This window comes from Rhinolophus sinicus, linkage group LG18, assembly GCF_036562045.2.
Source record: "Rhinolophus sinicus isolate RSC01 linkage group LG18, ASM3656204v1, whole genome shotgun sequence".
In the NCBI taxonomy this organism is placed as follows: Eukaryota; Metazoa; Chordata; class Mammalia; order Chiroptera; family Rhinolophidae; genus Rhinolophus; species Rhinolophus sinicus.
In genome coordinates, this window is record NC_133767.1 from 8,828,545 (window position 1) to 8,854,116 (window position 25,572).

Sequence of the window (25,572 nt, forward strand, 5' to 3'; positions counted from 1 at the left end):
GCTGGTGTGGCTCTACTCCCTCTGTAAGCCCATGGATCAGCTGTGTGCTCTCCATTCCACATGTGTATGTTCTGGGTTTCAGTCTCCAAGGGCAGCAGCCACATAGGAGAAGCTCTTGTCTTGGCTGTGTCTCAGGAGCTGAAAGGAACACCTAACTACACATGTCCATTTCACATCTCGGCTTTGTCATATTCACATCCACTAACTTCTATCTAAAGCAAGTCAGATGGCCAAGCCAAAGGTCCAGGGATCGGAGGTGCACTCTACCTTTTATGGGAGGAGTTTGGGAGTTATGTGACAAGGGTGTGGACACCGAGAGGGGTGAAGAATTGGAGCTTATTGTTCCATCTCCCAGAGTGGTTGCCTAAGCTACCCTACATGGGCTGAACTGTTCAGTACATGAGAGTCTTGTGTCCTGCAGTAAACACCACAGAATCCTAAGCATAACAGAGAACTGGTCAATTAAGGATTGCATGAATAAATACACACATGGATGAATGGTTGGTGTTGGGATGTATTTCATTTGACAGGAAACTTTAAAGCATGATGGTGGCTGTTGAATACTGACTTCTAACTCTACTCTTCCCTACCATTACTGTCATTTTTGCAGCATCTGTTATGAAACAGCAATATATTTAGGTAATAGGATATGTCAATTACCAAACTGAATACATTACACATGTTCTTTAATTTAATACTTAGAGCAACCATATGAAGTGAACTATCACTTATACCCATTTCATGGAGGAGAAAACTGAAGCTCAGAGGGCTTGTGAGTCCCCTAGCTAGTAAGGGGCAAAGCCTCTACTTAAGAGGCCTTACTCTGGAAGGGGATCAATTATGTGAGACTCTTGTAACATTTCATTCTCTAAGATGTCTGTCAAAATTGGCTAATTAGACACTTGAGATTTATAGACCCTTTAAGAAGGAGTGCTTTAGTGCATATCTGAACTAAATGTATTATCCCATTTATAAATACTTCTTTAAAAGAGGTGATTTTCATAGCCTCATCTGTGACTGAGTACAAAAATATTCACCCGATAAGGTTGGTGTGAGGATGGAATGAGAGAACGCATGTAAGGATGTTAGCTCAGCACAGTACCTGGAAATAGAAATGATTTAATATTAATAAATGCTAGCTGTTACCATCATCATCACCAACACCATCAACAGTATCATCACCACCATCACCATCATCATCATCGCGATCATCATCACCATCATCACCATCACCATCATCATCATCACCACCATCACCATCACCATCATCATCATCACCATCATCATCACCACCATCACCATCACCATCATCATCACCATCATCATCATCACCATCACCATCATCATCATCATCACCATCATCATCACCATCACCATCACCATCATCACCACCATCATCATCACCATCACCATCATCACCACGGTCATCACCACCACCATCACCACCTTATTTAGTGTTGTATTGGCGATAATATGGTCAAGTTGTATCATGGAAACAGTCTTCGTGGTGCTGAACAGAAAATTTCCGCTTTGTGGCAAAGAAAAAATAAAAAGTAAAGGCATCCAGATAGGCCAGAGATGTGTTGCTTGTACTAGCAGAGCATCTAAATTCTTATGGATATTGTCTGTCCTGGCCCATTGCTTTCCTGGTCAGACTGTTGGGGTTGGAAATGTGTCTTCTTGGCTTCCTCTTTGGAGACCATCTGGAGGCAAAGACATCGGAGAGAAAATGATGTTGCTCCAGGGGGCATCTTAACATCATCTTCCCGGAAAGTCATGTCCAAATCTGAATGTCTCTCTAGGAGTAAATACACGAATTAACAGCTGCATAAATATTTCACTTATCTTATGCAGCTCCAGCAGGATTAATTGTGCTCTAAAATTAGACCTGTGAAGAGCACAGTGTGGAGCCGTACCTAATTATTATTCATCCTCTAGAATGGAGTGTTTGTCTCTTGTTATAGAGTAGCTTCGGTGGACGATTACAAGTCTAATGAGTGTCAAAAGTATTAAAAAAAAAAAAGAGTTCCGAATGAGCTGTGTAAATATAACCTTTAAGGGGAGTATTTGTTTATTGGGGGAACCTCTTACATGCAGCCCTCCAGGCATTTTTTTGGTTATTGGGGGAACCTCTTACGTGAAGCCCTCCAGGCACTTCCCTAGAAAAGGGGCTATTGATCTGCCTAAAGAGATGGACAGGATCCTAATAAGAGCCTACCTTCCTTTTCCTGTATAATCGTGTCCTTTCTGGAATAGTGGTGTGTGCCATGGGGATCATTGCTCTCAGTAGTTTAGTAATAACACACAATATTTTTCAGCCTTGGTCAGGAATATCTAACATTTACTGACACATATACCTTCCTAGGCAGTGATGTTCCAAAAAGGGGATGTCACAGTCTTTTTCTTCTTTCCTTCAAGGAACTCACAGTCCAGTTGGCTGGTCATGTATAAACTTAAAATATCCAATCTGAAAATATGAACATGTTAATAAGAATTCATATTTATAAAAATTAATATATACACATACATTCTTAGAAGTCTTGGGCAGGGGAGAGAGTACTCAAGGAGAAATATGAGATATACTAATTTTCTATTTTTAAATAGAATAAAAGGACTGCAAAAGTCACAAAGAAAACAAGTGCAGTGACATTTAGACCAAGAATAGACGAGGCCAGTGTTCATAGAGCCTCATTCATGAACTCAGCCAGCAAATACCTACTGAGTACTTGGTATCTCCCTGGCACCTGAAAGGTGGCGCTTGAGTGGGAACATAAAAAATGAGTAAGTCTGGGACCTAAAAAATGGCATCCAAAGGGGAGGTTGAACAGCAGATCTCATAGGTCCCACCAATCTCATGGATTTTGTAATTTTTTGATGTGATTCTGGGATTTGAAGAGATAGAAGGGAGATCATAGGGGGAAATGCCTTTTGATGTATAGAGGCCAGCAAAAAGGTATTGAGGAGAACAGATTGTCTAATAATACTATTCAGAAGCAAGTGATGCTGAAAAAAGGGAAGGGAACGATTGTTTCTGAGCCCACGCTCAATGGTCCAGCTCCATGCCAAGGACATCACAGATGAGCTTAGTAACTTCACACAACATTCTGAAATTAACCTCATTATATCCATTTTGCAGAGCAGGAAAATGAGGCTCGGTTGGGTTAAGTGGGCTACGTCAGGGCTTTTCAAACTTGAATGTGACTGGGAATCACCCGGGGGTTGTTTCAGTGGGTGGGGGAGGGGAAACCTGAGCTTCTGCATTTCCAACAAGCTCCCAGGTAACGCTGACATTGCTGGGCTATGGACAACACCCTGGATAGATTTGTATAGAGTTAAAAACTGAACCAAATTCATGTGACTCCAGTTCTGATCATCTTTCCATTAAACTATGCTGCTGGGACCAAGCTTGGTCGCCAGCGTCCCGAGCACCTTAGCTACAAGTAATATGCTTTAGCATTGAGACACATTTAAACTTCCATTTTGTACTTTGCTCAGTTTTCATGGTTTTTGGCTTATCTTTAAACTCAGAAATACATTACTCGTCCCTGGTATCTAGTCTGAGTTCATTGAACAAATAAAATTAAATATATGTATTTATCATATACTTTTATAAATTATATGGTACTGTGTTTCCCCCAAAATAAGACTGGGTCTTACATTAATTCTTGCTCCAAAAGATGCATTAGGGCTTATGTTCAGGGGATGCCATCTTGAAAACTCATGCTAGGGCTTATTTTCCAGTTAGGTCTTATTTTTGGGGAAACATGGTATATCCCATTGTAATTACATCATATTTAGATGTATACCATGTTTCCCTGAAAATAAGACCCAGCCGGACCATCAGCTCCAATGTGGCTTTTGGACCAAAAATTAATATAAGACACGGCATTATATTATATTGTATTATATTATATTATTATAGTATAGTATAGTATAGTATAGTATATATTATAGACCCAGTCTTATTTTAATATAAAATTATATTAAAATAAGACTGGGTCTTGCATTGTTTTGCTCCAAAAGACGCATTAGAGCTGATGGTCCAGCTAGGTCCTATTTTCGGGGAAACACGGTAATATGATAGGTATCATATGGGACATATTTGAAAGGTAATGACACTTGTATCTTTTTTGTTAATATTGTATTAATAGGTGACCAACTCAATGCAATTTGCTGGGGTTCTCCCAGTTTTAAAATTAGCTAGAGACCCCAGTTATATTATATTGGGGCATATAAAATCGATACCATATAGTTGGAGGATACCATGTGTCATTTCAGTTGGATAGGTACTTTGGGTACCTGTCCATTCCTTTTGTCCTACAACTTTGCAAGCAGTCATTTTAACATCGGAAGAGACCACACACTTTGCTCTTGTATTAATAAGGAACCTTGATGCAATTGACTTGAGCTTTGGAAAGCACCAGTCCAGGATAACGACGCTCACGGATCTTGGAGTGGAGGAAAACTGGAGGGGGTCCATAGAGAAACCCACTCCCTGCTTCCGAATGCGTCAGCGCTAATGTCCCTGGTTCCATTGTTTGTTGGCTGCTCTTTTCCCAAAGCACACAGGATAGCTTTCGGTGGCGTGGGATCCCATGCTGCCAGCCAGAGTAGAGAGTGTTTGTGTGATTACAAAAGTTGTCTGTGTACCTAATTAGGACTCTCATCAATGGCTCTGAGCTACTGGATGGGTTGCTAATGTCCTCGGCACTGCCTTTGTCAGCTTCCCAGCTTCATATGTTTGGGCTGATGTCTGAGTCTCAGGAGAGCTGGACACCCCTGCAGCTTGGGTGCGCATGACTGCTGAGGCTTCCCCTCCGAGGTTGGATACATTTGTGAGCAACCTTTGTAGCCCATCTTCTTACGGCCGACTTAGGAATGGTCTGGCAGTGTGGGTTGTGGAAATTGCTGAAGGCCCCCTCACTCGTAACTGCTTTCCCCTTTCAACTTTCTGGAGCATCTGAAATTCCACTCTCTGAAGTTGTTTCTGGTAAACATGGAGTCTTCTATGGAACCTCCTTTAAAAGTGGCGTTCCTTCTTCCCTCTTCTCCTAACCCTATTTCTTGATTTGACATCTGGCCCATCATTCAGCTCATATGGCCCCTCCACGAAGCCTTCCTTAAAGCTGACAGCTTCTAAACTAGATACCCTTAGACACTATAAACTCCTTTCGCTCCATGCTTATAGTTTTCTTGTGGCATATAGTTTTCTTGTACCAAAGCAGGACAAGTGAAGGGGTAACCCAGAAGGTTCTGTACTTTCATAGCTGTGTGATTTGGGGAAATTAATTTCTGAGTTCCGTTTTCCTCCTCTTTAAATCAGAGTGGTTTAAGGATTAAGTGTAAGAACGAACATGCAGACAGTAGCCCAAGTGCTTGGCACTTATCAGATGTCTGCTCATTGCTGACGTGTTTATGTCCCAGCCTGGCCTTCTGCAGGGCAGTCCCTTGAGGGCATACACTGTCACGCCCGTTCTCATTGCCTTTCCTTCCCCCAGGACTCACTGCTGAGCCTGGCACACAGTAGGTGCTCAAATAAAAGTGGTTGAATGAATGAATAAACAAATGAATTGATTTGAAAACACGACAAATGTACTTTTCCCGGGCTTAATCCATGAATGGAATTATCTTCTCTGATGAAGAGGGTGCTATTTTCTTTAGAAAGGACATTAGCTGTCTCTAGGGAGAGAGAGACACAGGCTTTAATCACTAGATCACTGTCTGATCTGACAGTGTTTCCCAGCCTCTGAGCCTGTATTCACTGCAAGGCAGTGGCAGATCCCTCCCTTATCTACTTGGTGTGCAGGAGAAATCTGTATCCCTGTTTTACTTGCTCTTTCTAACACAAATCCTCTGGGATGGATGTAACCAGCAAGGTGATATATTTCCTGGTTTTTAGAACTGGAGCGGATCATAAGTTATTACTGAGCTTATGGTTTGTGACCAAGTGGGTAAACAAGGAAGAATGTTTTCTTAGGGGATTGGCAGCCTATGGCCAAAACTCTGGCCATGGCCCAAATCCAGCAACTTTCTGTTTTTGAAAACAAAGTTTTATTGACACACAGCCAAATCCATTCATTCAGGTACTGTCTGTGGCTGCTTTCACATGACAGTGGCAGAGTGGAGTGGTTGCAACGGAAACCACATGACCTGCAAAGCCCCAAATATTGACTATCTGGCCCTTTCTAGCAAAAGTCTGACAACTCCTGGTCTCAGACCGTCTGGAGAAAGGAGAGTAGAGAAGCCTTCAAGCTGTACGTCGTCCAGTTCTCCTAAGGGACGGGAAAAGATTCAGATGAGAAAGGAAGTAGGAAGGGGTAAGGGGGACGGGGAGGGCGAGAGGGGCAGAGACATATGAGGGGAAGAAATAGGAAGGAAGGAAGGAGATAAGAGGAGGGGACACGAGCAAGACAAAGAGAAAAGAATAATGAGAAAGGAAGGAAGGAGAGGGAAGGAGGAAGAGGTAGGGAAGAAAACGGAGGAGGAATGAGGAGGCAAAGAAGGGAAGGAGAGGAGAGGAGAGGTTCGAGAGAGATGAGAGCCAGGTGACGAGTCAGGCAGCGATGCCCAGCCTGGGCATCCACAGAGCAGAGGCTGCATTTGTTCAACGGAGCGTTCGCCACGTTGCCGATGAGACTGAAGAAGTCTGAGATTGTCCACTGCCCCATCTCGGCTCCGTGGTGGAGCAAGACACAGACCACCAGCTGACTCACTCCTGCCTCGGGAATGTCTAATCTATCACCGGCTGACTTCCCCGGCCAGCAGTTCTTCGTGACATAGGTCCCCGTGTCCTCAGATGACTCAGCACCACCCTATTGCAACCAGTATCTTTGGCCCGTTTAAAGAGATAAACACCAAATTAAGGATGGGGGACTTGGGGGAGGGGAGGTGCTGAGACTCTGAGAACCCCTTTGAGGGGAAGGGGCAGTTTTGTATTTCTCTAAATGGAAGTCTTTCAACAGCTACCATTATCATTGTGATTTTTTATTTTTTTTTAAGATTTTATTGGGGAAGGGGAACACACTTTATTGGGGAACAGTGTGTACTTCCAGGACTTTTTTCCAAGTCAAGTTGTTGTCCTTTCAATCTTAGTTGTGGAGGGTGCAGCTCAGCTCCAGGTCCAGTTGCTGTTTTCTAGTTGCAGGGGGAACAGCCCATCATCCCTTGTGGGAGTCGAACCAGCAACCTTGTGGTTGAGAGGACGCACTCCAATCAACTGAGCAATCTGGGAGGTCAGCAGCGGGAGGTCAGCGGCAGCTCAGCTCAAGGTGCCGTGTTCAATCTTAGTTGCAGGGGGCACAGCCCACCATCCCTTGCGGGATTCGAGGAATTGAACTGGCAGCCTTGTGGTTGAGAGCCCACTGGCTCATGTGGGAATCGAACCGGCAGCCTTCGGAGTTAGGAGCATGGAGCTCTAACCGCCTGAGCCACCGGGCCGGCCCATTATTGTGATTTTTATAGACATTTATAATAATAGGTAACACTTATGGAGGAATAATGATGGGTCGCAAATAATCGTGGTCCTTAAATGTATTAATCATTTAGTCCTCGCAATGATTAAATGGCATGAGTTATGATTTTTAATCCCTGCTTACAGGTGAGGAAACTGAGCCACGAGTAGGTTAAGCAAGGTGTCCAGGCTCGTAAGTGGCAGATTTGAGACGGGGACCTAGGCAAGTGGGCTCTAGATCCCAGTTCTGTATTGCTTTAACCATTCTGCAGTACAGCTTCTTTATCTGTTATACCCTCATAGACATCCAAGGCAGGTTTTCTCATCTGGAAAGGGGCAAAGCTGCGGTTTAAATGCCGATCAGTGAGAATCCAGACTCAGTGTGCCTTTCTCCTTCACGGAAGGGACAGCATTAGTCCCCTACAGATGACGCCAGGCCAAATCACATGGCAGCAGAGACTGCGGGTGGGAAAATGACCTATACTTGTTCCATTTGTCTACGGAGAAGGAGACGCGTCCATGCCCTGGGCCACCGCACCGCGGGAACAGGCTCGGCCTCATTTTTGAGACCATCCAACCCTGGCAGTTAGGGGAAAACTCAGGACCCAGAAGCCAGAGATGAGAAGGAATGAAACAAGGACAGAATGTAATTAAGAGGAGTCAGATGCTCGGCCCGATATAGGCTTGCAGAGCAGCCTTTCCAGGCTCACAAAGACCCAATTTAGTTGCCCAAATTGCTTGTTCCCCACAGAGCTCCTCAGAGCTGCATAATCCCTGGCATTTCAGAAAGTTATTGTTCCTTGCTAAACATGTTTTAATCAAATTGAGACTTCAAAGGCAGAAATCACAGTTTGGGCTGAGCTAGGCTAATCTGCAAATCGTGAACTTTCTAATCAGGTTAAGCAAAGACTGGGTGCCATTGACAAAGCCCCCCAGTATATTTACCCATTTGCTCATTCATTCCTTCTCCCTGCAGACATTCATTCAACGAAGAATAGCTGAGCTGCTTCAAGGCTCCAGGTGGTGGGATATAAACATGACGAACGACCCCTGCTGTACTGCCCCTAACAGTTACTTTACTTAAGAGACGCTGTGAGTTTCTGTGCCCATCAGACTCACCTGGGGAGCCTGTGAAAAATGTAATACCTAATTTTCTCCCCCCTAGGGCATTATTACACCCTGTCTTGGGGATTTTAGTACACAGCAAGATTTAAGAACTACTCTTTAGAATAACAATATTTAGCATTTAAAAGCATTTATTCTCTGATTGGCAAGTAAGTCATGGATACAAATGTCAGTGGCCAACGGATCACTGATGGTGAAATTAGATGTTTGCCCGGTGTTTTCTTCCTCCTCCTCCTCTTGGGGCTGCTCACTGGGTCTCCATATCCAGAGCCCTTGATGATTGTGGAAACCTGAGGAATAAATACCGTGGAACCCACACAGCAAGGAACGTGGGCGATGGGCAGTGGACTATGAATGGCAGAAGTCGTCCAATAGCCTTCAAGGTTACGCTTCCTCATTCAGAAAAGAACAAAATAGACATGAAAGTGTTTGTTACTTCCAAAGATTTCAGTTTCATAAAATAACAGCATCAGAATAAAGCAAGCAAGATGGAAAGACCCACATTTGGGCGGACGAGGATTGAGTGCTTTGATTGATTAAGTTCTATCTGGAACCAGATTTGGACCCGATGGCTCATCCCTTATGTGTGTGGATATGGTCCCATTTGAAATCCCCGGGAGTGTGGCTAGATACCATTACTGGTGATGGGTTGACTGAGTCTGAGTTTTTCCTATGATTTCATTATTGCTTCCTCTCTGTGTGGATGACTTTTACATGCACACAAACCTCATTTACACACAAAATAGCAGCTTTGATGATATAAACCCAAAGCGAGTGATAATGACCATTTTGGTGCCCCAGCAACTGTCATATCCTATGACCTAGAAACTAAGTCCAGGGCAAACTACTCATTCGGAAATCAAATGTTTTCAAAGGAAGAAAGTGTCAATCTTAAGCATAGATTAGCGATAAAGAGCTTAACTGCTTCTACACTGGCCTGTGACCAGATGGTACCATAAAAATTAGACTTGTTTATCTCCCTCCTAATTTTAACTGGAGACATATTTGGAATAATAATGGAAAAAATGAGAAACAGATAAAATCCATAAATATCCCAGAGAGCCATTGACTCTCCTCTGACTTAAAGCTTGGAGGGTTTTCATCTGCGTCCGTTTGCAGTCACTTTCCCCACAGGTCCCTTGAGATCCACAGTTGCAGCGTTTGTTACCAATCTGACACCAGGCTTAGCACAAGGTCACAATGCCAAACTCGCACCTGACAAGCACTGAATTGCTCCAACTCGGGAAAGTCGAATGCCCAGAGCACCATCAGAGTAGAAATAACATCATGAATAGCTTGCTGGTAAGTCAAACACTGATATCTCAGAACCTCATGTAGGATTTACGGGGTGAACAGTGGCCCCCAAACCCCTCCCCATTACATTTTTTAAACACTTCAATTTGGAAGGGCAGCATAATATACATATAAAAGCACCCCAATGCACTACCTTAACATAATTGTTTTCAATATATATATTATCTCCTGGTCTTTGTCACCTGCAGGCACATTTCTTTAAATAATTATTGGTTTTGTACACTTTTATCTTCTATTTTCACTTACCAGTAGATATGTTGTTACATATCTGGTCCTCAACGATTATTTTAATTTTTGCATAAAACGTCATAATCATTATTAAACCATATTCCATTACTTTATTTTCCTAATATTAAACATTCTGTTGTTGTTGCTAGTATAGATAATGATGGAAGGAACGTCTTCATGCTGTTTTTGTTTTTCTTTTGAGTTGTCTATTTGTAACAAACTCTTAAATGTAGAATTTGAAAAGTTAATATCTCAAGGGGTCTTGATTTATAGTGTCGTATTAATGCCCAAAGGTTTGTTCCCATCTAAAAGTACAATTAATAATGAATCACTGGACCAAGTTTAAAACAATCTAGCAGCATTGAGCATCGTTGGTTATTTTTGCTATTTTAGGAGCTGCAATGTGCTCACTCAGGGTTGCCTTAATTTGCATTCCTTTGAATACTATGAAAGTGGGGATGGGGAATATGAGTGGTCTTTTCATCTTTTTTAGCCTTTTTACTATTTTGACATTTAAATTTTAATGAACATTTCATGTATCTTAATAATTTGTTAAAACTTTGGTTGTAATATTTCACACAAAAATGGTGATAAATGTAGCCGCATGGGCTGTAGCTAAGAACCAAGGCTTTGGGTTCAAATATAAGAAATGACCTTTACTTGCTCCATGACCTTGGGAAAGTTACTTACCCTTTTGAAGGGCCAGTTTCCTCCTCTTTCAGTTGGGGGTTGTAATGGCGCCAACCTCAGAGTGACTGGTGATCTGTACAGCTGGATGTAGTACCCCTCCAATCAGTGTCATGGGTGATATAACAACAATAGGATCTCCGTAAACTGGGGTTTATTCTTGTTCATATTGTTATTTTAAAAAGTCCTTCTGTTTCCTTTTTTGATCGCTTACGTCAAGATTCTGCCAGCCATGGCTCACGGCCCATTTGGTAAATAGCATTTTGTAGGAACACAGACACATCCATTTGTGCTCTGTGTGTGCCTATGGGTGCTTTTGTGCTGCCAGGCCAGAGTTGAGCAGTTGTGACAGAGACCATATGGCCCGTAGAGCTGAAAAGTTTTGCTAATTAGCCCTCTACAGAAAAAGATGGATGGCCTCTGCCTTAAATTATAAAAGTGAAAAACAAAATGCATTTTTAAAAATTATTTTTAAATGATTCCAACAATATGGGGCATTTAACATAGCTCATACCCTTTTATCCTTGAAGACTCTGCTTTCTGTTTAAAGAGTTTATATTTCTTTTTTTTTTTAATTTATTCTTTAAGTTTATTGGGGTGACAATTGTTAGTAAAATGACATAGATTTCAGGTGTACAATTCTGTATTACATCATCTATAAGTCCCATTGTGTGTTCACCACCCAGAGTCAGTTCTCCTTCCATCACCAAGTTTATATTTCTTAAAAAAGTGTTTCTTTATCTGTTTAGAAACACTGTTTCTATCCACTTCCCTTCTTATTCCCTCTCTTGACCCCAAAATGGAAGAATACCTTACACCTTTAGTGTGTCACTCATTCTTTTTTGTTGCCTTCTATAAACTGTAACATACATTCATTATATTTCACAAATCCCAGTGTCCCATTAATTTCTATACAACGGTATAAGTGCCACCCAGATCAAGATCTAGAACGTGACCAGCACCCCAAAAAGCTCCCCGTGGTCCCTTCCAGCCACTCCCCACCCTCCCAAAGGTAACCACCATGCTGTCTGCCACGATCATGGATAGGTTTTTCCTCCCTTTGAATGGTGGAATCATACAGCGTTCTATTCATTTGTATCTTTTACGACCTTAATCCATATTAATGCATTCATTCTTTTTCATTACTGCATGGTATTGCATTGTATGAATATGCTACAATTTATTTAAACATTTGCTGTTGATAAGACAGTTTTGTTATTTCTAATTTTTGTCTGCTTTGAATATTCTTGCACATTTTGGGTGCAGGGAGGCACTTAGTTGCTTGGAAACATACCTCGGAATGAAACTGCTGGGTCATAGAGTGTGCATGCACTCCACTTCAGTAGAAACTTCAATTTTTCAGGAAAAGTACAACCCGTTATGTTCCCACCAGCAGTGCATGTGGTTCCTGTAGTTTCCGAGTGCCATTTCTACCCTCTAGGAAAGAGGTAAAGCAGGCGCGTATAACTGAGCTCCAGGTGTGTTCCTCAGTGGCTGTGTGGCTAGATGTTGTGGTACGATCAGCGCCAATAATTTAGGGATACAGATTCCTTTTCCAGCTTCCTTATTTCGTGTCCCTTGGTTCCTCTAACTTGACTTCAGCTGCGTCATCAGTAGAATGAGACAAGAAGACTGTAATGTCTACCCCACTACTTTCCTGAGCTGGAATCTGAATGCAGCTCCTCCCCGCCTCCATGTGCTCTGCCTGCCTTCTTAGCCAGGGTCTCGCCCCGTCTGCTACTTCTGACTTGGGACAAAGGGAGAGGCGGCCAGAGGAGAACCACCACCCCGTTTTCCCTTTCTGTTCTTTTCCCGTCTCTACAGCCTTTTAAAACACAACAACCCCTTTGTGATACTAAAATTCCTCGTACTCTCACCTGATAAGTCACAGGAATCTGAGGACTGTTGATTGAGAAAATGTTCATTGTCGAAAAGTTACTCTGAATTCATTTATACTCACAGATGTGTATGCGTTTTAAGTCATGGCAACTTGACCCTCTCTCTGTGTATGAGACAAATTGGTGAAGCAGACTCCGGAAGTGCCTGTTACACATAGCATTTCCTGGACTTCTTGTAATTTTTCTACAGTCATACTCCTGAGAATTATTTCTTGCCAACTCCACCCTCTCATGGGAAACTGTGACCATGGACATTGTCTGACGTGGGAGGGAGGTACCCAATTCCCTCTCCTCTTTTTCCTTTTTCTTCTTCAAGAGACACAGGTTGGGGACCTGTATGCATAACCTTCCCCGTCTCCGACTGGCACAGCTCATCACGTGGCCTATGTAATCCCAGCCAGATGGCGACAGCCCACAATGAATTCTGCAGCACTTGAGCTCCATTGCCAGAACTGAGACCTCAATGGGAAGGTGGAACATTTATGCTGAAGATAGCCTGTCTCTGCATCTAGCTGGATACATTTAAGCCTAGCCCTATTTTTATTTTGGTTTTGTGACTCCTCAGCAGTATACAGAAATGGAATATTCTGACATTTAAATAAGGGAGATTTAGCTTCCAATTTTAGTCTGTTTGTGTCCAGAATCCTGTACTGTTCCTCTCCCCCCACCCCCCATACCCAAAGTATTTTTTTTCCTCTCCAGCAAATTGTTCAGTGAGCCTCAGAGGTCATGGATGCAAAGGCCTTAGGCTTCAAGGGCTCTTATTTCTAGATCCAAGGTCACCTGACTTAGACGCGAGAGTTTAGAATTAATCAAGCTAAGCCTCCAAGATCAGTGATCAGATGGTCTGGCTGACCTTACTCTGTTTCAAGGCGACAGACTACATCCCGGATCTGACCAGCAGCGTCCGTCCAGGGCAACCGGGCAAGGAGAAGAGTTGGCCTCAACCCTGCAGACCCCAAGCTGTCCTCACTCCCAGGACTGCCGTTCAGAGCTCACAGTGGCCGAATCTGTTATTGAGAACATGAGCCTCCTGGTGACGGTGCCCTAGATTTTCTACAAAGAATGTTGTTCCTGTGCCATTCCGATTCCATTCGGGCTTCTGCGAAACCCAGAGTGCCCAACCCCTGGGCAAGACATGAAACATGAAATGGGGTCAGCTCCCCTCTCGGTGTCCACAGCGAACCCTCATGGGTCAGTAGGAGCATCACGCTGACATCTTTCGGCTGCAGACGCAGGCAGTGGCCCCGTGGGGAAACACCGGACTCGGTGCTAAGACTTTGATTAGAACTTGCTCACCCCCGCGTCGGCCAGAAACTCGTCCTGAGCCCTTTGCCTGCGGCTTCACGGATTTCTTTCTTTCTTTCTTGGGCTCTTGCTGATTCTCGGAGCAGCGGATCACAAGCGAATTAGGGAGAGAAGCCTGGTGTTTTATTTAATCAACACACTTTTATGGGTCCACCTACTGTGTGCCAAGCCCTGCGCCGGGGACTGGGACTACAGTTAGAATAAGGCAAGATCCCCACCCTGAATAAATTCACTTCCCAATGGGAGGATATAAAAGCAATCGACAGTTATACATGCATATAAAAGCAGTGTGACGGAGTCTCTACTGACAAGATACCCCGATATCATGGAAGGAGAAACTGTGGTCTCTTACCAATATCCCTGTGCATTCAGGGAAGAATTCCTAGAGACCGAGACCTCTGAGCCAGGTTTTCAGCACGATATCTTGTGGCTGATAGTCTATCCAGAGGAGGTTGTCATGGGCCATGGTGATACTGATGACAATTTACAATGGACCCTTGTCAGCCATTGTTTTGCAAGTGGGTTTCTCCCAATCATTACGTATCCTAGGAACAGGAGAGTTTAATCTGCATGTTCTGCCTGCCTCTGGGAGCAGGACTGATTGATAGCAGTTGTGTTCCTGGGGTAGAATTTCCTGGTGACCCTCCTCTACCCTGGAGCACCATGGTTCAAATATGCCACCTGTAGCAGCCGGCCTCATGTCACATGTGAGGAGACGCTCGCACGTAGCATGGACAGCAGCTGAAGGGCCTTGAGTCCACCAAGAGTTCAGCTCGTCTCACCCAGTGGCCCCACTGTTCCCAGGACACCCCCAACTCCTTAGCATGAAAGCTGAGTCCTTTGCGACGGGCTCCTGCCCTTCAGGCCCCTCCTTTGATCATTTCTTCTATCGGAAAATTCTGAGCCACACTCTGATCTCAAGGGGCTTCATGGTTCTTCCTGCCTCCAGCCCTGCGCACATTCAGTCATCTCAGCTCGCCTTACTGACTGGTTTGCGTGACTGTCTCCCACTGGACTCTGAGCGCGTAGGGGCCAAAGACCGTTGTTCCCATCTCTGCACGAAAATACAGAGATGCTGACCACATGCAAAGTGCTTTAGAAATGTTCTTTTCTTCAGCGAATGAGTGACTGAATGAACGCGTGAGGGAATAAGGCAAAACCAGATGAGGTCTTCAGAGAACCAAAAAGCGTTCGTTTTCTTGACTAGAAATGAAGCAGGACCTCAACCCCTGCTTCTCAAAACCACTCGCTATTTCTTTCCATACCATCCCTCCCTAGGGTCAGGCTCTGTGGCCAGAAACCAAGGGAACAAATACGCAGATGTGTGCCTGCAAGGGTGCATGTGGGGCTGATTTTAGGAGCTGGTTCAGCAAATTGTCAGGCCCTGAATGAAGCTTAAAGGGTACAGATTCAAAATGGACTTTATTTACAAGCTACCTCAGGGAGAAACGCTCAGAAAGTCTGAAGGCTAGCCACACTGCATGCTGTAAAATCCTTTCCCGAAGCAGTCCCCTCCGTGCTCAGACAGTCTTGCAGAATAGAATGAAATCTAATCTGCAAAGCAATCGCAGCCCCTGGGGAGATGCAGAGAAAGAGTCTGAGGGCCAACTAAGGAACTGGTTTCTCTTAATGGGACAGAACAGGTTCTTCTTAGAGGCCTAAGCCTTCTCTCGGGACATGCATCCTTGGACTCATAGACTCTGTGAGTTGTGAGGGGACAGGAAGGGGCATGTGACCCACCCCACCCCCAGCTGCCCTGGCATCAGGCAGGAAATACTGACTGTGCAGTACGTGTGTGCCAGGCACCGTGTGTGTGCAATCTCATTGACTTCCAACGAAACTTCTGCGCCACAAATGCATTTGGTACGCGTTGGAACTGGCGCTCAGAGAGACGGCACCAGTTCCCTAACGTCTCTGTGCCTCATCTATGAAATGGGTGTGATGATGGCACCGGCCATGTCAAGTTGGTAGGAGGGTTACTCTTTTGAAAATTCTAGAACACGCCTGAAAGGGAATAGAATTTGTGTAACTTTGTTAAATAAAAGAATAGAAAAATAGATAAATGAGTGGGTGAGTGGATGGATAGATAAGAGGAGTATCCGGATTAAGAGCAAGTGGGTAACAAGTATCGCGGGTGGGAGTGGAATGCAGGCGGTCTCCTTCGCATACTACCGCCTGTGGCTGTCGAGGCCTTACAGGGTGATTCGACATGCTCCCCAAACCCTCAGTGAAGGGGCACTCCCTTTTGTCACTCATTCTAGTACTTTCCGCCTGAAATATTCTTTCTTGTGATTTGCTGATTTACTTGAATTTTCATTCATTGCCTTTTGCGAGTGTGAAACCCATGGTTTCTATAATACCTTGTAAATGAGGGGATGGATAACGTGAGAAACTTCTTGCTCGTGCACCGTCTGTATCCTTTCTGTACAGGATTTGGTCTGACCCATTCTGTGTGTTTCATGCTGCGTCTTGCAGCGTCGTCCAAGCAGCTAATGGAAGCCGGTCTCAGACACACACACACAGTGCTGTCTCAATTACTCTCTCCCATTCCCTTTTTGATTTTACATCTTTCTGGCTCCTACCTCTTGAAGCCCCACCACTCTGCCTTTTAACTGACACTCGGGAAGGGAGAGACCTGACACCTGCCGTGCGCTCTGGACCTCACAGCCTTCCTAGGGACGGCATGAAACTCAGAGGCCAGCAGAGTCTTCTTGCGGCTGGCAATGTCTTCTTCCCTGAGGACAGATATAGGAAGAACTTTGGAACAGGTGTAACTTCCATGGATGCCAAGGTGTTCTCAAGTACGCATGAGCGTCCTGTCACTACAGGCATAAACAGAGAGGGAGAGAGCTCTCAGATAGAGAGAGGAAGATGATAGGGGCCTGTCTGCAGACCCAAAGCTGCCCAGGCTCTGTCTGCTTTCCAGAGAGCTTTTAGCTTTCGTCTTTCCAGCAAGGGAAAGATGTCTTTCTGCTACAGGAAAGACATTTAATTGTCCCATTACCAGCTCCAGTTCACAAGACCACACCAACCACGATCCTGGACTCTTTGTAATGGATGAACTGACAGTGGAATAAACACCATACTGCTGCTCCTTGGAAAAATGACATTTGCTGCTTCATGCTAGCTGAGGACATGCCTACTTCCCAGCCTTTTACTCTCCAGTCCACTGCAAGTGCCCTTTGCTCCGTGTTTCCTCTATTTATATGGCACAAAAACTCACCCAGCATATCCGCACATTTTTGCAGTGCTGCCCACGTTAAACCTGGGGATATAAGAAAGAAACAGAAAATATGATTCAATGCTTACGATGTGCTGCAGGCCATGAGAAATATCAAAATCATAAAACATGGTCCTTGATCTCCCTCAAGGAGATTACAATATACTCGAGTAAATTAAAAAAGAAATAAGGAAGTATTTGAACTACAGTTCAGTACACGAGTAGCAGAAAGCCACAAGGCAGGAAATGATTTAGTGGAAAATGATTGGAACAAGCTGTAATTGGGATTGAGAAATGTGCATGTTGTTCTCCTTTCAGGATGTAGATATGGTTTACCAGATGACTTATTCAAAGAGAGGTATTGTTTAGGCAGAGGGGAAATCTTTATATTTACATCCTGAAAGGGGTCAGATGATGTTTCTTTTACCCAGACAGACCCTGTTACAGGCAGGTGAATGTGCCTGTCTTTGGGACAACACCAAAAGGAAGAGGTGCTAGGAACTGGACCAAACATGGTGAAAAGACCCATTTGTTTTTGTATGTGTGTGTCGTCACCAATTCCAAAGGGAGTGGGAAAGTCCACAGCACACTGAATTTTTTAAAGGATGACATTAGTGTTTCTGTGAGAAGAGGAAGCAATAGTGTAGGTCTTGAGGCACAGAGCCGGCAGAGGAATTTGGACACGTTGGTGATGGTGTTGGGGAGACAATGAGATGACATGCCAGAGTCTCCCGTGACATTTGTGACTGTGAAAGCACTGGAGGCTGTTGGAAGGAAAGGACTTGAAGTCAAGATATCTCTTCTCATCCCTTTGCCTGCATCACTGATTAACCAGCACCCTTCCTTGTGGGTGAAGAACTTATAAAGGAATGTATTTCCTATTATTTCTTTCCATAAATCTGTATGCTTTTAAAATCCTGATGACAAATGTTACACACATATATATGGCTATAGTACAATGGAAAACTGCTGACACGAACCTCTTCATGCTGCAGACACATTACAATGCAAGATTTAAAGCATGTGCACACACACACACACAAAATGCACAAAGTAAAAAAAAAAGAAAAAGGAAATTTTTAGGTGCCAGAAACAGAGGAGGAGGTGATATTCTCATGGTGCTTTTGAGCTGAGGTGTGGCAGTTAAGGGGTTATAAGCAGTAGGGGTGGAGACCAGGGCTCTAACGTCCACTTGGGGTCCCTGAATCATGCAAAGAAAGTAGAAAATGATACCACTGCATAAATCTGAGAGCTTCAATGAATCAACACATCTGTGAAAAGGAGATTAGAAAAAATGTCCATCAAAGCAAAGAAAGTACAAGAAGCCTTGCCATCTGTTTGAAGCTCTGAGTGAGAAACTAAAACCTTAGTGAGTGTGGAGGTCTAAAGGCATACTACTTAAATGGTGCAGTAATTACAGTAAAAAATTTTATACCAAAACTGGTACATTGAAAGTCCCTGGAGCCATGGCAGAAGCAAACCCAGAACCCTGCTGTGGGGACATTTCTGTAGCCCAGTGTGGTTGGACCACCCCTGGGGGTGAGGGAGAGAACAAGTCAGCTGAAGATTAGCCCATAATCAAAAGTTACAAATGTCACAGGGAAGTAATCCACCATGAGAGCCGGCACACAACATACAGAAGATTTCAAACCCCCAAAACTAAGGGAGAAGGGAGGGGGGCAACAGAGAATAATCTGAAAGACTGAAGGTTTGAAATTATGCAATGTATGAAAGCTTTAAAAATCCTAACAAAAGAAGAGATTATGATAAAAAGAACAGGCAGAACTTTAAAAGAGCCAGATGCACGTCACAATTAAAATAGATGGAAACTGAAACACGAAGCTAAATATTACTAATGAAAGAATAAATGAACTGGAAAATAGCTCTTTGGGAATCATCTAACTGCAGGAAAGAGAAAAGAATGGAAAATATTAAAACAAAGTTAATAACCTGGAGGAGAGGATGAGGAGGTCCAGAATATTTTAAACAACACTTTCAGAAGAAAAAACAAAGATAGGATTATTATGTGTCATTAGGGTGTTGCCGATGAAAACTATGTCATCCCACTACCCCCCGTATTAGAAGGGCCCAAATCCAGAACGCTGACAACGCTCATCAATGCTGATGAGGACGTGGAGCATAAGGAACTTTCCTTCGCTGCTGGTGGGAATGTAAAGTGGTGAGACCACTTTGGAAGCCAGTTTGGTGGTTTCCTACGAAACTAGAACACCGTCTTACCATACGATCCAGCAATATGCTTCTTTACCCCAAGGAGTTGAAAAATGATGTCCACGCGAAAACCTGCACGTGGATGTTTATAGCAGCTTTCTTCCTAAACGCCAAGACATGGAGCAGCCAAGATGTCCTCCCGCAGGTGATGGATAAGCAAACTGTACATCTGTGCAACAGAATATTATCCAGCAATAAAAAGAAATGAGCTAGCAAGTCATAAGAAGACATGGAGGAACTTTAAATACATACTGTTAAGTGAAAGAAACCTGTCTGAAAAGGCTACATACGAGGTCGGGCAATTAAGTTTGCGAACTCATCCTAGAAAAAGTGCTGTGTACCTCACTGCTGAATATCACTACGGTCACCTTCAAAGTACTCCCTTTGGGAAGCTATGCACCGATGCCAGCGCCTAGTCCACCCTTCAAAGCAATTTTGGAACTCTTTTTCTGGAATGGCCATCAGAGCTGTCGTCATATTACCCTTGATGTCCTGAATGTCATCAAAATGTCTTCCTTTCAATATTTCCTTTATCTTTGGGTAAAGAAAGAAGTCACTGGGGGCCAGATCAGGTGAGTAGGGAGGGTGTTCCAATACAGTTATTTGTTTACTGGCTAAAAACTCCCTCACAGACAGTGCCGTGTGAGCTGGTGCATTGTCGTGATGCAAGAGCCATGAATTGTTGGCAAAAAGTTCAGGTTGTATAACTTTTTCATGCAGCCTTTTCAGCACTTCCAAATAGTCAACTTGGTTCACTGTTTGTCCAGTTGGTACAAATTCATCATGAATAATCCCTCTGATATCAAAAAAAGGTTAGCAACATCGTTGCAACAAGTTTGCAACAAACTTGTCAGACCTCCTACGGTGTGGTTCTAACTATATGACATTCTGGAAAAGACAAAACTGTAGAGACAGGTAAAAGATCAGTGGTTGCCGGGGTTTGGGATGGAGAATGGGGAGGGAAGAATAGTTAGAGCACAGGGGACTTTTAGGGCAGCGAAACTGTTTTGTGTGATCATACTGTAATGGTGAATACATGACAATAAGCATTTGGCAAAACCCACAGAACTATATACAACACCAAGAGTGAACCCTAATGTAAGCTGTGGACTTTTGTTAATAATAATATATCAAGATTGGTTCATAAATTGTAAAATACGTACCCACCAATGCCGGATAGTAATAGGGGAAACTGAGGGGGATGGAGAAAGGGGGTATACGGGAACCCTCTGCACATTCTGCTCAGTTTTCCTGTATATAAAAAACTACTCTAAAAACATAAAGTCTATTATTTTTTTAAAAAGGATGGGAGAGTTGATATGCAGAGTGACAATGGGTAAGATTTTTCCAGAATTAAAGCTATGAGTTATCAGATTGAAGAATCACACTGAGCCCAGAGCAGAACAAATAAAACAAATCCCCACCTAAACTCCGCACCAAAGGCAAAATGAAATTCTCAAAAGCAATTAGACAGAAAATAGAAATTGCATAGCAAGTAATGACAATTAGATTATTAACCGACTTCTGATAACACCTGCAGTCTCAATCAGAAGAAAACTCATAGCATCTTCAAGGGAAAATAATTGTCAACTTAGATTTCTGTGTTCCCAAATCAGTCAAGAGTGAGAACAAACCCAAAGCAATACACACAGATTTCACAAAAGTTAAAAAAGAGCAACATGAGAACAATCATTAAATCATTATATTAACTTCTTCAAAAGAGATCAAATGAACGTGGAGTATTGGCTTTTTTTTTCCCTCTGTATGTCTCTTATTACATCTTACAGATCATATACACTGGGGGTGCCAAAAAAATGTATTCATATGACTTGTATTCATCTTTTGTTATCGGCATATATTGAGTATTACAATTTTAATACAAGTTTCTCCTTTCTTAAAATGTGTCTGCATTTTTTTGGCGCCCGGTATATATAGTCCTACCTTCCATTTAACACTAGATGCATCTTCCTTGATTTTCACTGTCCTCGAAGGATAGTTTTTAGAGGCTGAATTATAGTGTAAGTGCCATAGTTTAGTGAATTGCTAGACATTTAGTATAATTGCTAGACATTTCGATTAGAGAATTTCCTCCTAAATGGTAACTGGATAAAGTGCACATAAAAGAGAGACAATATAATGCTAAGCATGCCTACTACTTCTTTCTTTCCCGTTGAGAACCCCACCTGTTTCTTTAAAGGCCAACTGAAGTGGGGAGGTATTCAGTTTGCAAAGGGCCATTCATTGCTGGTTGGGCTGCCTCTTTTCAATGAGCGCTTTCTGCCCTAAGAGCACCGCTTATGGGTGACTTTTGGAATAATCCTGGATGTTCTAAAGGAAGAGGAAAGAAGAAACTAACATATTTGCAAGCGACGGTGTGCCTGGCACTGCCCCGGGCTTTTCTCCTTCACAGCAATCCGTGAAGGCTGCTCTTGACCAGAACCTCCTGCATTCGGGAATTTTGCATGCCTGAGCTCATTTAGTCCTCACCGCAGACCTAGGAAGTATGCAGTGCTATTATACCCATTTCACAGACAGGATAACTGTGGTTCTGAAGTCACACAGCTAGTGAGGGCTAAAGCCACAACTGGACTGCAAGTCTTCCCACTGTCGCACGCTGCCAGTTTATCCCATGTCCCGTTCCAGGCTTGGGTGCGTGTTGTGGGTAGGGATAAGAAAAACAGCATGGGCAGAACATAATCAAAATGACCCAAAAAAAGCAAAAAAAAAAAAAAAAGGGAGGGGACTGTGTTCAACGCTCTATGCATTATCTCAGTTCATCCTCCTGCAACAATATTACGTAGATATTGTTCCATTACTCCCTTCGCTCGACAAGTGAGCGGACGCAAAGCAGGGCGCTCTGTGATTTGCCTTAAGGTCACTCAGCCATGAGGAGTCACACCCGTCCACCCCCACACCACACACGTGTCTGCCCCGAGTGCACGCCCTGCTGCTCACTGCCTGTGGGTCTTGTGTTCTGTTCAGGTGAGATGGAGGAGCTGGAGACCCTGTGGCTCACGGGCATCTGCCACAACGAGAAGAACGAGGTGATGAGCAGCCAGCTGGACATCGACAACATGGCGGGCGTGTTCTACATGCTGGCGGCCGCCATGGCCCTCAGCCTCATCACCTTCATCTGGGAGCACCTCTTCTACTGGAAGCTGCGCTTCTGCTTCACGGGCGTGTGTTCCGACCGGCCGGGGCTGCTGTTCTCCATCAGCAGGGTCAGTGCCCTTGGCGGCTACATCCTTATGTGGCGAGAGGTCCAGGAAAGAATGGGGCTTCCAGAGAACCGGGGTGTCCTGACTCCTGGCCGGGGGTGGATGGGGGGGTAGACGGGGGTGGGGATCTGTGCACCCCCCCTTGTGTACCAGTCCGCCTTGGGCTTATCGGAAGGGCATCCAGATTCTGGGTATCCGTAAGCCAGGGCATGCAAACCCAGGCGACTGTGGAAAGCAGACAGGAAAGGGGAATGGGTGACGCAAGCTGGGCCTGAGAAAAATAGCAGCGATGAGATGAAAAATGGCAGCTGAGTCTGGGTGTCACAGTGAGGGAACAGGACGCAGGGAACGCTGACAGATGACGCAATGCTTACCTACAGCGGGCCGCCCATCCTCAACTCCTGCTCAGTTTTGTCTTAGGGAATGCAGAGCCAGTATTATCAGGTCACCTCCTGTGTAAGAGAGAAAGTGGTCATGTGATTTTATGTGAGACTTTTCGATTTTTAAATATTAGTAACTGATTCCATTGAAAAAGCACCACAGAGCACCATGTGGCCGAACAGAGCAGTCTGTGGCTTCCATTCCCAACACTCAGATAAGCTATAGCTACCACATGACTAAAATTCTGATGCAGGACGTTACAGTGTATGCGTTCCAGCAGAACGCACATGACAAAACAACCTACACACAACGCCATGCTATGTGTACGCATGCCTGACAAAACACAGTCAGCCTGGGCAATGCAGCAGAGCCAAAAATGAAACACAGACACGAAGAACCATGAGAAAATGTGCACACATCACACAGAAAACAAAGCACGCGTTCCACCCAACATGCCATAGTGAGCTCACGTGCAATACAAGAAAAGCTCTTTTCATGCTGCACAACATGGCATGTGTGTGTTGCCATAAGAAAGGCCCATGTGACGTAATTCATGGAAAATGCTTATCTTTATAGAGCTGGCACCATGTAAGGGCTTTATGCTTTCCCTCTCATTTAACCTACAGACCAACTCTGTGATGTACGTACTGTTACTAGCCCCAGATTACAGATGGTGAAACTCAGAGTTAGGAGGTTAGGTTAGGGAACCTACCTGAGGACGCACAGTCTTGGGGGGCCCAAGTTTTGAACCTAGATGGTGTGGTACCAGCGAGAGCCCACACTCTCACACAGCAACAAACATCAAATACAGCAACACAAGAGATGTTATGTAAACCATACTGTACAACATATGCATGCATGCAACTCACATAATATGTTTCCATTTTCAACACAATCTCGTCATTTACTTGCATCATAATAAAAGCACATATATATTGTTTACTTCTGATATAGTGTAACATTATCCATCCATCCATCCATCCGTCCGTCCGTCCATCCATCCATCCATCCATCCATCCATCCATCCATCCATCCATCCCTCTATTTCTCCCATTTATTCACGTTGGAGTTTTTTCACTCTGAAAGCACTTAAATGATTAGGATTTGAAACATGGTGAAAAATATTTGGTTAAAAACATCTAATTTTATATATTTTGTAACATTTTCTGGGAAAACTAAATAACTGAATTTGTATGTTCTTAGCATTTGGTGACTTTAAGAACTTTGGAGGTTCAGAAGGTCCCCATTAGCTTGGGGAGGAGAATTTATTCTCTCCATCCAGTGGCACTCTCAACTTGAGTTCTGTGCAAATACATGGTTCCTAATTAGCTTGATGGCATCTAAACACACAGATTGCTTAAAAATAACAAAATGCATGCCTACCACTAGGTATTATGCCAACTTGAAGTTAATTCTCTCTGCCAATTCCTAAAGGCTTTCCATATCCAAATGATTCTGGGATTATCGTGAGCAATAATCCCGACTGGTGCATTTACTTATAACTCCTGCTTGTGTTTGGAAGAGCGTTTCCTCTGCGATACCATGAAGGAAGCCAAGTTGAAGGATCAGTATTATAAGAAAGGAACTAAATCCCTCACTCCCATTCCAAACATCCCGAGGAATGGGCGCAGAGGGGACACTGGGCACACAGGAGGCGGCATTGTCGTGTGGTGGCTTGACAGGCTAGAATTTGAAGTTCAGCCTCCCTTCCTTCAGGGAGAGAGGATCCCTCATCCCATAGGCGCAGTGAAAGGTCTTCTGTGACCCCTGGGACCTCCCAGCCACCATCAGTCCAGCATCAAAGGCTACAGGGAGCCCTGCCTGAGCACTGACCCTCCTTCTCGCCAGATAAGATTTGTCTTTTAAAATAAGTCCACCCTGATACGTGTGAACAGAAAGATCTCAAACTTCATGTCCTTTTCTCATTCTGAGTTCCCTTAATAAATACCTGCCTCATTTGTTAGGGGAACTCAGGATGGCTCAGCCTCTGATGCTACGCACGGCAGAGCTTCTGGGTTGCGAAAAAAGTGCTCTTCCTTTCTGGTCCCGGGCCACCACACACCTCTGAAGCTTGTCTTACTGCAGAGTCACACACACACCACCTTACATACGTGCTTGCTCACACTGTGCGGAGAAGGTGCAGCAAAACAAAAGTTTTCATTGTGTACACACAATCACGTTCTTTAACAAAACCTACAGTGGGGAATTTCCAGGCAAAGATGCTGCTTTCCTACAAAGGCAGGATCACAACAGCACAATGAATTACGCCCTGCATGTAAACGAGAAGCTGGGCCCGCTATGTCTCCTCCGTCTCTAATCCAAACAACACCCTGTGACGTTGGTACAGTGACACCCATCCTCTGAATAGAGAAACTGAGGCCCAGCAGGTTAGAACAGCACCCTTTGGGGTTCACTTCATGCTTCCTTGTAACAACAAGGCTCTTCTCACCTCATCTCTCATGTCAGAAAAAGGCATGAAAGAGGGAACTTGTCTGTGTGTAGGGCCGGGTTGCA

At 44.0% G+C, this 25,572-nt stretch overlaps 1 protein-coding gene across 2 annotated transcripts in view; it reads left to right on the forward strand.

The window, feature by feature from the left end:
* Window positions 1-25,572, forward strand: part of GRIN2A (glutamate ionotropic receptor NMDA type subunit 2A) — a 470,775-nt gene that overhangs the window by 439,745 nt on the left and 5,458 nt on the right. For both annotated transcript variants that reach the window (XM_074322873.1, XM_074322871.1), the window contains one exon: window positions 22,442-22,680. In XM_074322873.1, the coding sequence (XP_074178974.1) occupies window positions 22,442-22,680 (239 nt within the window). The remainder of the gene's footprint in view (window positions 1-22,441; window positions 22,681-25,572) is intronic.